We start from the raw sequence: 14644 nt of genomic DNA on the forward strand, positions 1-14644 counted from the left end.
TATTAACCATTAAACTAAAACATCGTCCTTCCTACGCTCAATAATTGAAATACAGGCATTTTTCTTATTTTCTGTCTTTGCTTTACAGTAAACAAATTTGGATTTATATTATTTTTTAGAAGAATAAATTACAATCGGCTTCTCTAAAATTTTTTATAATTATAAATATATTTTTGTTATTTATATAATTACAATTACTTTTAAAATTATAAATATCGTAACAAATACTCCTTATAACAATTCATTATAGAAGGTATTTATTTAAATATTTTAATTTAAAAAATATATTTATAATTTTTTAAATAATACTGCAGTATTATTAATTAAGCAAATTTTAGAAAAGCCTATTTATAATATTTTTTTAGAAAAATTATAATGTGTGGTGGAGGGACGTCAGTTGTCGTGTTCCATACAAGAAGCTGTCATTATTGAGACAGCCGCCTCCATGATATTTATTACACATGTAGATCACGCAGATATTTAGTAATACTTATCCTTATCAATTAACTATAAACGTAAATTACATATATCTTTCTATAAATTTATTATAATTATGTATTCCTACTCGGTATTTAAAAAATAGAAAAAATATAAGCAATCTCCTTGTGATATCGTAAATGAGTAAATTACCTACTTATGAAAAAATAAATAGCAGTTTGCCTACTTGTATTTTTTAAAATACAATAATTTATTCCCCTATAATTTTTAAAATGAAACAATTTACCTCCCTGTATAAGGAGGTAAATTGCTATATTTTTTTCATATGGAGGTAATGTACTTATTTTCAATATCACAGGGGGGTAAATTGCTATTAAGTCTTTAAAAAATTGTAGATATCATTCTCAAATTGAAGTCGAATTACTGCTCTATGCTTACTGTTTGTTATTTTAAAAAATCTTCGCATACTAGTGCATGCAATAAGGTGTATCTTCATTTTTAAAAGTATAGTTTGGTAAGAAAATATTTGTTTAACTTGCAATAAGTTAGGAATAAGTTAATAAAAGTAAATATGGATTTTCATTCAATTTTTTTGCTAATATTAGCAAATTCCGTAAAACTGGACTTACAGGGGGTCTATTTATTAGACAAAAATAATGGTCCAGAGTATTGATGTAATTTTTCCAACTACAATGTTCTATTTATAATTCTATCTTATTTGTAATTGCTTTCAAAGTGGCACATCCTATGTATGTGCATAAATTATAATATTTACTTTTATAGAGATAAAAAATACATGAGAAAATAAAGTATCAGGAGATAGATATGAAAGATCATGATAAGTAACAAAATTAAAAATAATTAATTAATTAAAAAACTTAAAAAACTAAAATTTTGAGATAAAATTACTAAAAATTTTAGAGATAATCATGATGATTTAACTAATAATTTTTTTCATTGCTTATTTTGTGAAATAAGGTGATTGTGTATATTTTTTTAGCCACATTTGGTTAAGAATTTAGATACAATACATGCTTATTTTATATTTTATTCCGATCGATGTTTTATGAAAAATTAAAAATATAGATATTTAATCATAAAAAGATTATATATAGTTGTATCAGTGGCATATTGTATCTTAATTTTTTAAATTTTTTTATATCATCGTGTCTGTATCGTATCATGTTCGTATTGTTGGGCATGTATCTATGCATTATAGGTTACAGTTGATGAAACCCACTCACATAGACATGTAGAAAGGATGGAAGTGGCATGAAATTTCCCATGTCTATAATAGTGGAGGGCCACAAGCGCTACTTAATAATGGGGAAATCGCATTTATGGATACATGGGAATACGTCCATTACATGGGACAACTACAGACCCCCACCCCACTTTCTATGTAAAATTAGGTGGGAACGATAAATCCGAATCTCCTCTGTCCTTTCCTTCCTCCATGATACAATGTATGTGTAGTGAAAATGCGACTTCTTGGATGACGTGGAAGTTATTATTTTTAATTTTTCAAAAGGCAAAATGGTCCCGACTAATTAAAACACGTTTTTCAGTACACATACTGTTTTTCCCCCCCTAATTTATTTCATTTTCTTTTTTCTAATTATATGTATTATATTATAAGATAAATTACAACGAGTTTTTTTAATATAATTATAAATACTCTTTTATTATTTAAAAGTAATCAATAATCTTCTGATGTTTGATAAAATTATTTATTATTGGATGAATGTCTTGAATTGTCAACTTTACGCTTTTTATATATTTTTTTAAATGAAAATTATAAAAAAACGGGCAAGGTGATGGAAAAATTTTAAAAAATATAAAAAAAAACTATCCATTTAGTACTAAAATAAATTTTAAAATTAAATAAAATTATAATTCATAATCTATTAGGGCATTTTGGCCAGTTCAATACAAAATTATTGAAAATATAACAGAAACTAATGGATTGGACTAGTTGTTGAACGATTATTAAAATCAGGAGTGTATTCCATAATTTTTCGAATGAAGAAGGGGTATTTGTAAGTGTATAAAACCTTATGAAAGCTAATTTTGATTTATCTTATGGGGTAAATTGCAGTCATTTCCTAAGATTTGGTATAATTACAAACATCTCCTCATTGTTAGAAAAATTATAAATACCCCTTTAATGTTAATGTTTGTCTAACCACGAGTATGTTCCGTTAGCATCCGATCCAATTTTTGTAATAAATTGATCAAAATACGGTATCAAATAATAAATTTTTATATATTTTTTAAAAATTTTAAATTTTTTATGGAGCAATATACTATGTGGATTATTTATTTTACTCACTTTCATTTTCTTTTAATTTTCTTTTAAGAAAAAGAAAGAAATTAATAAGGATAAAATAGTAATTTCCACAATATCATTCAAGAATTACATAATAATTTTTTACTTGAATAATGTATTTATTATTTTTTAAATAATAAAATAATATTTATAATTATATCAAATCTCAATGTTTAAATTTATCATATCATATATATTATATTAGTAAAATCATGAAGCGATAAAAAGACGTGTTGACGCGTTCTGGGAACATTTGCCGAAGGAGATTCTCTTTATTCTCTGCTTTTAGCCTACGGCCGGAGGGATGCAAACCGTGTCAGTCCCGAAGTTTGTACACTCTGCATTACATGTTGTACTCTGACATGGACCTGACCAATAATGACATGCGGTTAAGTCAAGATGTTGGGTTCGATTTCCACATATATATATATATATAGATATATGTTAAGTTTTTTATAAGAATAATTACACCCCTCAGTCCTATAATTTAGTGTAATTATGTACGGATTTCATGTGGTTTGAAAAATTATATTTAATACTTTCATTTAATAAATAAGTCTATTCGTTAATCAAAATTTAATAATTTGTTGATATAACAAAAAAATTGGATAAAAAATTTCGGACTTATCCCCAATTGACTTATTACTAATTTATTGCACATCTGATAATTTTTTTGATGACCAAATCACCCTTATACATCTTACATATTTATATATATGATGAGGTATATTTTCACCGTTATAAGGATAGTTTAATCAAATAAAATTTGTTTGACCTGAAATAAGTTAGTAATAAATCACTAAGGATAAATATTAATTTTCATTCAAATTTTTTTTTTGTTAATATCAACAAATTCAGTATAATTTATTTTTAAAGATAATAACTAATAACTACTAGTTTTACATTTGATGTTACGAGTTTTAGATTGATTGAATATATGTCATGAATATTGAATCCGTTTCTCAAATAGATCAAATATGCCTCAGTTTTTCTTGAACGAAAACATAAGTCAGAAAACCATAAGAACTACACCAACAAGATCCTGATTATAGCAAAAAAAAAAAAAAAAATCTTGATTATAGCTTTCTAGTAACTAAGTTGGATAGGTCGTGAAGGAGAAATTTTTAAGTTGGTAAAAAATATTAGAGTAGCAAAAATTGTACCTTTAGTATGAAAGACAGATATTTATAAATTGTTTTAATTGTACGAATTCATGTGAACTACATATTTTAAAATGATCAATTAGTCAGAGTGGGTCCATATATATATATATATATATATTTGATATCAAGTTAGAGTCGGACCAAAACGACCCAAATAAAAATACACGAATTCTAACTTGTCCGTAGATTGAAATAAAGATGGGGATATTAGATTTTTATATGATTCCTAAAAATTACCTCCATATCAACATTGTTATTTAATTCAATAAAATGATACTTTTGAAGAAAAAAAGCAACAATCTTTAATCAAGAAATATTTATGCTCATAAAATTGATAGTAGGCATTAAATTTTTGGATGGATTCTTGAAAAGTCTAGAAATATGGAGGTCATGGAAATGGATGTTTCTAACATAATGCAATTTAATGGATGTAGTAGTAATTTTAGGGATAATTATACTTTCGTCCTTGAGGTTTAGTATAATTACATATAAATCTTATAGATTGAAAAATTACATCTATCACTCATAAGGTTGGCTTCTGTCTAACAAATAAGTCCCCCATTAGTCAAAGTTCACCGAATGTGCTGATATTAATAAAAAAAAACTGAATGAAAATTGATATTTACCCTCGATTGACTTATTACTGATTTATTGCAGGTCAAATAATTCTTTTAGGAATAAACTACCCTAATAACGGTGATAATATATCTCTTCACATGCATTAATGCGTGAAGACCTGCAATAAATCAGCAATAAGTTAATTGGGAGTAATTATAATTTTTTTTTCCTTTTTTAGTATCAGCAAATTCAATAATTTTTTATTAACGGAGGAACTTATTTGTTTAGATGAAAGCAAACTTCATGGGTACTAAATATAATTTTCAAACCATAAAGAGTCTATGTATAATTACACCAAACCTCAGGAGATGAAAGTGTAATTGTCTCATAATTTTATAATATTATTAGGTTTAATTATATAATACCCTCGTTATTAAAATTATAACTACACCCATGAGGGGTGTTTGTGTAAAATATCGCAATTGAATAAGGAGCGTATTTATAACTACAACTAAAATTTTAAGGGTACACTTACAATTTTGCAAAGAAAAAATTGCAAACAACCCACCTGTGATATTGTAAATTAGTAAATTATTTCCCTATGAAAAGAAATAACAATTTATCCCCTATATTTTTTAAAATACATCAATTTCCTCCTGTATTTTTTTAAATAAAGCAATTTATCTCTCTAAACAGAGAGTTAAAATTATTTTATTTTAAAAAACACAGATGGGGTAAATTGTCATTTTCTTTATAGGAGGATAATTCATTTTTTTAAAATATCACGTCGGAATAAATTTCAATAAATTTATTTTGCAAAGGGCAATGGGCATGTGTAATTAGATTTAATCTGGAGAAGTGTTTTTAAATTTGTCACAATTATACATTTTTATTGTTTGAAAAATTATAAATACCTCCTCAAAATTAATGGTCGCCTAACAGATACCCATTCGTGATAGCCCATTGAAGAGAGGTATTTGTTAGACGATCAATCAATCTTAGGACGTATTTGTAATTTTTCAAACAACGAGAAAATATTTATTCCACTATAATTTATCCTTTAAGAATCAATTAATGAAGGTTTGTAAAGTATATTATCATTTGCCTACGATATTTACAACTTGTTGCATATTAACAGCAGACGAGAAATTATGCAACTTATAAGCCCTATAGTTTTTCTTTCTAGTTGTGCGCCTTCGCATAGTGATAGGGTCGTAAAATATCTTACTATACTGATTTCGATAATTAATCGTTTATATATAATAAAAAATATTGGATATATAAAACATTGTGAGGAATTTTAGTCTCTTTAATTAATGCTAGTTGTACTGGCACTAATTTTGTTAATTGCTAGTGCTAATACCTTATTCTATACACTAATCAAAGGGTTGGGACCATAACATAGCATACCAAGGTAGCCAAACCTAACTCAACTAGTTTTTTTTTTTTTTTTTTTTTTGTGGTAAAGAAAAAACCATCATCTGTATGAATATAAATAATTACAAAAAAAAGCTATTCTTTTAAGAAAATCACATAACTTTATAGAAAAACTTTATTTTTCTTCCTAATCTTGATTTTGATTTTACTTATTGCAGTAAAATTCTTCTGTCCGATTTTTGATTTCTCCATTATTATTATTATTAGAAATTTTACTATCTCAAAATTGATTTTAAATTTACGTTTTTTGGGAGTTAATTGGTAAAAAAAAAATCGAGATAAATACTAATTTTATGATTGCGGAACAATTCTTGATCGTTGTTTCTACAAGTAATTTGACTTGTGACGTGATTAATGTTTAGCTGTGTGAGGCATTCAACGTTTTGACTTCACGATTTTGTTATGAAAAGGCCCCTTGCTACGAAGAGGAGGCCGCTCAAACTCTTCATATATAATTAATGTGGGTCGTTTGTCTACATTATCAACCCCCAAAACGAGGGGTTTGGAACGAGAGCATGTTTTCATTTCCACAAACGATGCAAAGTGATGTGGCTTGAAACTTTATTGGTGTTCCATTGAGCGAGGTATTGCCCTTTTTGACTTTTTATGAGTCTTATGGTACAGGCCTGATAACTTACTTTATTAGAAAGATGAGACTTTGGGGTTATAACCACTAAAACTCCTCAACGAGATGCTCGCTTACATCATCAGCAAATAAGGCCAAAACACTATTCGTATCTAATGATTATGACAAATATTTCGATCACAATTAAAATTATGGTAAACATTGATTAAACACGATCAAAATTTAAGCTTTCACATTAAGATTATTTGAGTGTAATAGATGATATTGAATTTATGTATTTTTAAATTCTAGTTATTTATAATGTTGAAAATATATGTACACATAATATTGTGTAAGTGAAGGTAAGAGTATACGTACAATAAAATTATAGTAGCAAATATTAGTAGATAAAACTTTTAAATATTTAAAGAACTTATTTTTTTTATATATTTCAAATCGTAAAAACGCAAGCAACCTTCTTGTATTATTATAAATGACTAAATTATCGTCTATAAAAATAATAATTTATCTTTCTGTATTTTAAAATACAATAATTTATCCCTTATATCTTTTAAAATAACAATTTACCTCCTTAGAATGGGAGGTAAATTGCTCGATTTTAAAGAACACAAAAGGATAAATTGCTATTATTTTATAAAAAAATAATTTACTTATTTATAATATTATAATGAGATATATTGCATTAAACCCTTGAAACTTCTTCAGCTGTATGTAAATCTTTTTTTGTAAAAAAAAAGTAAAAGTTACATTTTAATACAATATAGAGGGACCCCTCTATTTTGGCATTATTATAAATTAGCCCCCAAAAGGCCAAAGCTTCGACGATGGGAGTAGCTGAGTAGGGAGAGTAGGACGTCATTTTCCACCCCCCGAACCGCAACGAAGTGCATGGATTTACTCATACTGCCCACACACGTAAGCACACACTGCACGCTGCCCCACAGGCACAAGTGTGCATTTATTTATGATACATACACACACTAGTATGTGTATGTGTATATTATTCTAGAAAAGTAGGCCACGCCAAGTAGATGCTTTAATCCAACCACCGGCCGCCGTCCCCAACTGGCTTAGCTGTTCATCAACCTTTTCCATCGCCATTTCTCTTCCCCCCCCCCCCCCCCCCTCTCTCTCATCCCCTTTTCTCTCTTCACAAGAATTTCAAACAGAAACAAATAAACCAAGAACAAGAAAACAAGGGATGATAGTCCACTTGGTAATAACTTAGAATTTAAACAGATTGTGTGTGTATATGACGAGATAATGTTGGGGTCTTTTCTCTCTCAACTCTTGTCCAAGTTCTTGTCTGTGTAAATTCGACCTGTTTCAACTCTTCTCTTTCCTTCTCTCTTTCTTTCTCCCTTTGATTGATACATATATACACATAGAACAGCGTATAGATAGATACATATTTATACTTATAAACATATATATATATATATATATATTTATGTACAGATAGGTATATAGATAATTTTGCTCTGTTTTTGTGTACTTCCGTTTGAGGAAAAAATGCCAGCTTGGTGGGGTAAAATATCTGGGAGGAGCAAAGATTCTGAAACTTCTGCGAAGGGTTCATCAGTGAAGAATGAAAAGAAGAGGGTGAAAGAAAGCGACAATAAAGCCAGGAGCTTTGATGAGGTTTTATTGCAGCAGCAGCCGAGGAACTCGCCAAGAAATAGCCGAGATTTTTCTGCTGCAGGAAGAGAATTGGGAGGTGGGAATTCATCTGGGTTTTCAGGGTTTGATTCGGCGTCGTCGTTAGATAGAGGGCACCCCTTGCCTAGGCCTTTGGAGCCATCAAATGATCATGTTCATGGGGTCGGGTCCGGATCCGGGTCGGGCTCCGTTTCGAGCGACAGCTCATCTGGGTCCTCCGATGATCCTAACCATGTCGCCGTTGATCATGCTGCTTATAGGTTGGGCTGATATTTTTTTTTTTGAAAAAAAAAAAGTGATTGAAGGGTTGAATTTCTTTCTTTGAGTTTTGTGGTGATTATTTTTGGGAATTTATGATGGTTGAGTTGATACTGGATCCGTTTGATTTAATTAATTACTTAAATTTTCAAACCCTTTAGGACTTGGATTTTCTTGTAGAAGATTGAAACTTTTGTGCCTTTTGGTTGGCTTCAGTCCTGGAAATCAGAAAGGATTTTGGTTGATTTTTTGGTTCAAATTTGAGTTATTAACTTGAAGTAAAGTATGTGATCCTTCTAGTTTTAGATCAATACTTATACCTATACATATTCTCCAAAGATTTCTATCAGAATACCAGTTATTTTTGTGCCTATATGATGCCCTAGCTGAAGTTTAAGAGATGAAGTAGTAACTTCAGAATTAGATACATTTCCAGTTTACTTGTGAAGAATTTGTAGCCCGGACCCCGCTGGCCAAGCCCTCCAATTCTTTGTCATTCGATGTCTTTAAGACAGGAGTAGTTACTAGTATTGGTTTAAGTTGTGCTTCAATGCTGTCATTGGAGCTAATGTTGTGGGTGTCAAATTTGTATTCTCTTGACAGAGGGCATGGGGAGAACAGATCAAGTCCTTTGCTACGAAGCCCAGGTCGAGGATTGAAGTGTACTACGACGGCAACGTCTCCCCTTCATGCACGACTTAGTGGTATTAATTTGGACTCTCCAGCTGCAAAATTGGAGGATGGGAGGAGTGAATGTCATAAACTGCCACTTCCACCTGGTTCTCCAGCTAGTCCTTCTGCATTACCGACTCCAAGAAGTCCTGGGATAACTGAAAGCTCATGTAGTAATTCTTCAAAATGGAGGAAAGGGAGGCTTCTAGGAAGAGGCACTTTTGGCCATGTTTACCTTGGCTTTAACAGGTAATGGGAATTTATGCAAAAACATTGGGAAAGAGATGCATATATTTAGTACTTGTTCTTTTTACTCCCATGGATGCCTAGTGTGTTTGTATTTATGTGTATAGTACTCGGCATAGTTTGGCTTAGTGAGAGTTGGTTTTTCTGAGCCACTACTTGTTCAACTATTGAAATGAATTAATTTTCATTTTGTCTCCTTCTAATCCAAAATTAACTCTTTAAATGTCATTCTTTCATAATGATAAAGTCAAAAAGTTATTGGTAGTTTTTGCATAAAATTAGTTTAGTTCAATCGTAATTCGTTTTAATATCTTATACTAAAGGGATGGAGAATGTTACTTGTAATAATAAATTACAGTGCATGACCTGAACTTAAAGAAAATGTCTTCTAATATCTCGCTTGTATCATATAGGATTTTTATTTGTGTAATTTGTCAACTTTGTGAAAAAGATGTCAAATTTCCTTTCAGCATCCCAATGTCCATCTATATCTTAACTTCATGATGTCTTAATGGCAGTGAGAATGGGCAAATGTGTGCAATAAAAGAAGTTAAGGTTGTTTCAGATGATCAATCATCGAAAGAAAGTCTCAAGCAACTGAACCAGGTCCTCCCCAGTCCGTGTATTGATTTTCTGTAGTCCTTACCTTAAGAAAAATTTCAGTTCCCTTTATCTATCTATCTTCTTTGTGACATTCGGTTATTGATCAGGAGATGGCCTTGCTAAGTCAGCTTTCGCATGCAAACATTGTTCAATACTATGGAAGTGATTTGGTACGGGGCCTTAAATATTTCAATCATATAACGTCGATCATCCTATTTGCCTGTGAATCTTTGAATGAATTGGAAAAATGGCTGTCTGATTCTTTCACCTGGCTTTTTCCAGACTGAAGATAGGCTATCACTTTACTTGGAGTATGTCTCTGGGGGTTCCATCCACAAATTACTTCAAGAGTATGGGCCTTTCGGGGAACCCGTTATACAAAATTACACCCGGCAGATTCTCTCTGGTCTAGCGTACTTACACGGACGCAATACAGTGCACAGGTATCACTTGTCTCTCTCGTGGTGATCACAATTGTTATATCTGTATGAGATTTTGATACATCTTTAAAATTTCGGCTCTTCTCTGTAGAGATATCAAAGGAGCAAACATTTTAGTAGATCCCAATGGTGAAATAAAACTTGCTGATTTCGGCATGGCAAAACATGTATGTATCTCCTCCCACATTTTGCTATTTTTCTATCTATAATAGTAAATAACATACAGAGACGGAGAAACTTTACAAATGTGATTCTGGCTTTCTGAAATAAGCGAAACTCAGCATCTCTTGAAACTCGGTTGACCAATTAGCTTGATATTTGGCTCATCGCAATCTATATGTGAAGATGAAATGCGTCTAGTACAACTGGACCAGGGGAAATTTACCCAGGCGCACCGTGGCCTTATGAAATCATTCACGTAACAAGAGTAATTTACTTGCCTTCTGACTGATCGCTCTTGTTGGAGTGTGAAGTGTGAAACAGTTACATGGCTAGTGTAGATTCTCCTATGTTGTTATTGGTTTGGGTTCATTCTTAATACATTAATAATGTCGTTGTTGGGAATCCTGGCACGATAAATAAAAGTGATGACAGAGGGGAAAAAGGACCTGTGGAAGCACGGTGTTTCATGTTTACTATCATTCTTGAATTATCTGAATGATATATTGATGTGGAGGACTCCAGATACTGACTCTTTAACCTAATGCTTTCCGTTTGACAGATAGCTTCCTGTTCTTCAATGCTATCATTCAAAGGAAGCCCTTATTGGATGGCCCCAGAGGTCTCTCTCTCTCCCCCTCCTATATATAGATAAATATATATATATATATATGTACATACTCAGGGGACATATAGGACGATGTATTTGCAATAATTTCTAATTAGCCGTTGTTATTTCCCATCAGGTGGTCATGAATACAAATGGCTACAGCCTTCCTGTGGATATCTGGAGCTTAGGTTGCACAGTTCTTGAAATGGCAACGTCAAAGCCACCTTGGAGCCAATTTGAAGGGGTTAGACATTTTATTTTTAGTGGTCGATGTCAAGTTTGGTGATTGTTAGCATTTATTGAATCGGTACTAAAATTTCTTGTGCTTTTGTTATTTAACAGGTTGCTGCTATATTTAAAATTGGGAACAGCAAAGATATTCCCGAGATTCCCGAACACCTATCTGCTGATGCAAAAAGTTTTATACGGCTATGCTTGCAGCGGGAACCATCTGCAAGGCCCACGGCAGCCCAACTACTCACTCACCCTTTTGTTAGAAACCAAACGACAGCACGAGCAACCAATGTCAATATAACACGAGAAGCATTTCCTCGTGCATTTGATGGAAGCCGCACTCCGGTAATTCTTTCACGAGCTGATTGGATCCTATGCATCTTTATTGGTTCTTATGAATCCCTTTCTCCTTTAGGAGGTCGTCAAGTTATAGCTCAAGTTTTGATGAAAATTTCTAGTATAACTTCCTGAATGCTGATGGGATACATTTGTGTCTTGCTGCTTTTTATTTTATATGATAGCTTGCCTGCTTGTCTATGGCAGACTGCTCTGGAGATGCACTCGAGCAGAATGCACAACAGTTCTTCCGATAGAGACGAAGCTTCAAGGTTAACAGTACCAAGGACCTTAATAAGCCCCAGGTAATGAATACTGCTTGAATCCATCCAATGCATTTTATGTGCATATTTGCTTGAGCACAACCCAGTTACTAACTGCTGTCTGCTTACTACATCTGCAGAGACAACACAAGAACAATAACATCATTGCCGGTATCACCCTCCTCTAGCCCGTTACGACACGACGGAGCAGCACACAGGAGTTTCTTTCTCTCTCCACCACACCCTTCTTATACTTCAGTCGGGCAAGGTAATCATAACTACAGTGATCACTCGGTGTTTCCTTCAAGGCCCAACTCAAGAAGCTCGTTTGATCCGTGGCTCGAAATCCCACAATTTAGATCTCAAACACCTGTTAGACCCCCTACAAGAACCATCCTATAGTACCTCCGAAAGGAGCCAAAAGTTTCCAATCCCTCGGACGCCTGTTCTCTCAACAATTGCACGCCCAGATGAATCAATAAACCACTACTCGTGCAAGCATTCAAGATACTCGATCACCTGCTTCATGAAAGCGACCGACTTGGATTCAGCTACGACAATCCAAGAGTGGCATCGGTTTGCACAGGAGTGATCATAAGGTAAGGGAATATTGCGTCGAGTTGGACAGATTCATTGTATTGGTACCTTACTATGTTGTGATGACCGACGATGGCTATACCAGAGACTGAGAGCTTCTGCTTTATGCTAGTGGAGTGTTGATCAAGAATCGGTAAGCAGGGAGTTTCAAGTAAATTATTTGGTAGTTGCCAGCTTCTCTTTGCTTGTTAGCTTTCTGCTATTTGATTAATATGGATAAGAAAAAATGCATTCGAACTCCCAATTAGTGCAAAAATATGCTTCAAATTGAGCTCCGGTTCTTCTGATATGAAAATATAATTTAAAATCAATGAATATATTCAAACGAGATAAAAAGAACTGCATCAGCAAACATACACCCACATGAGATAAAATTTTGTGGTAAACTTTGATAAGTAAAATTATTCCGCTGAACCCACGTTTCTCTGCCTCTCTCCTCACTCAATTCTCCGTCGTTTGCCACCGACACGCTTCCATCATTGGACAAACGCCGTAAATTTCCCCCCATCACCGTGGCGGGTGGGGATCCTTCGCTCTGCGAGGCCACCGCCAAAAAGGAGGAAAGAAGACAAGAGAAAAAGAAAAACACTGGCTTTGTTTGGTTTTGTGTTTTCGCATTTCCCGAGACAGAATAAAATACACAAAATATTTCATTGTGTTTGGATTTGTAATTTGGTGTTTTGGTTTTGTGTTTTGGAGATAGAGAGAGAAAAATAAAGATAAATAAGTATGTGTTTGAGATAGATGGTATGTTTGGATTTGTGTTTTGATATAATATGAAATAGTTTAAAATAAGTGGTGTATGTTTGATGTTGGAATATAGGAGACAAATTACTGTTGATGTCAAATCATGTCTTTTTTGTATATATTTATTAATATAATTGTGTATGTATATAATAATTTGTTTGTTAGTGAAATATAGTATATATATTTAAATTAAGTAATTATCTTTGTTAAATATTTTTGTAATATTTTAAATAATAATTACAAATTTAATGAATAATTTACTGGGGGAGTAGAGCAGAGTACCCAAGGAGGAAAGGTTGAAGACGATAACGTTGAAGACAATGACTGCAATTTTCAGATTAAAAAACCCTTTTATAGATTAAAAAACATGGGCTAGACCTATAAAATAAAAAAAAAAAAACAAAATAGGGTAGTAGCCCAATTTGTGTTTTACACCTAGTGAAGGTGTAAAAAGGAAAACCAAACATTGCTCTATTTTTGGCCCATCTCGGGAATGGGCCAAAATTGGAATCCAAACACAGTGTTTGTTTTTGTGTTTTTACACCTTATCTGCGTGTTTTTTTATTTTTCAACTTTCTATATATAATATATATATACATTTATATATATAATATAAAACAGATATGATTTGACAATAAACAGTATTTTTTGTCTCCCAAAAAAATACAACATTAAACATAAAATATTTATATATATATATTTATATATATAAAAATATATGATTTGACGCTGAACAGTAATTTTTGTCTCTTAAATCCCAACATCAAACCTACATTACTTATTTTAAAATATTTTAAATTTTCCCAAAACACAAATCCAAACATATCATCCATTTTCAACACACACTCACTTATCTCTATTTTTCTCTCTATATTTCCAAAACACAAAACAAAACAACTAAAATACAAATCCAAACATAATGACTAATTTTGTCTTTGTTTTAAGGGATAATTGCACTCCTATAATATTCGGTGTAATTACTCGTCAGCTCATTGTGGTTTGAAAATTATATTTAATATTTCTTGAAGTTTACCATCAACTAATAAAATTAACTAAATTGTTGATATTAAAAAAAAAATAAATAAAAATTGATATTTACAATCGATTGGCTTATTACAGGTCAAATAATTTTTTTTATAACCAGACTACCCTTATAACGATAAAAATATACTTTCTCATATACATTAGCATGTGAATATGTATAAGGGTAATTTGATCGTAAAAAAGAATTAATTTGACTTCCAATAAATTTGTAATAAGTCAATTAAGAATAAATATAATTTTTTATTTGATTTTTTTTTGTTAATAT

The 14644-nt window shown here is 31.7% G+C and overlaps 1 protein-coding gene across 1 annotated transcript; it reads left to right on the top strand.

The window, feature by feature from the left end:
* Positions 1 to 7613: 7613 nt before the first annotated feature.
* On the top strand, positions 7614 to 12859 carry LOC105178081 (mitogen-activated protein kinase kinase kinase 3). Its single transcript, XM_011101439.3, has 11 exons — positions 7614 to 8430; positions 9032 to 9349; positions 9865 to 9952; positions 10057 to 10119; positions 10232 to 10392; positions 10481 to 10556; positions 11111 to 11170; positions 11295 to 11402; positions 11501 to 11737; positions 11936 to 12033; positions 12132 to 12859. The coding sequence occupies exons 1-11, from the start codon at positions 8024 to 8026 to the stop codon at positions 12391 to 12393; spliced, it is 1878 nt and encodes a 625-aa protein (XP_011099741.1). The 5' UTR covers positions 7614 to 8023; the 3' UTR covers positions 12394 to 12859.
* Positions 12860 to 14644: the final 1785 nt, after the last annotated feature.

This window comes from Sesamum indicum, linkage group LG9, assembly GCF_026168435.1.
Source record: "Sesamum indicum cultivar Baizhima isolate 11 linkage group LG9, ASM2616843v1, whole genome shotgun sequence".
Lineage (NCBI taxonomy): Eukaryota > Viridiplantae > Streptophyta > Magnoliopsida > Lamiales > Pedaliaceae > Sesamum > Sesamum indicum.

Coding starts and splice junctions, on each gene's coding strand:
- LOC105178081 (XM_011101439.3), top strand. CDS start 8,024: ATGCCAGCTTGGTGGGGTAAAATATCTGGGAGGAGCAAAGATTCTGAA. Junction 9,350..9,864: donor GTTTACCTTGGCTTTAACAG/GTAATGGGAATT, acceptor TCTTAATGGCAG/TGAGAATGGGCAAATGTGTG. Junction 9,953..10,056: donor GTCTCAAGCAACTGAACCAG/GTCCTCCCCAGT, acceptor GTTATTGATCAG/GAGATGGCCTTGCTAAGTCA.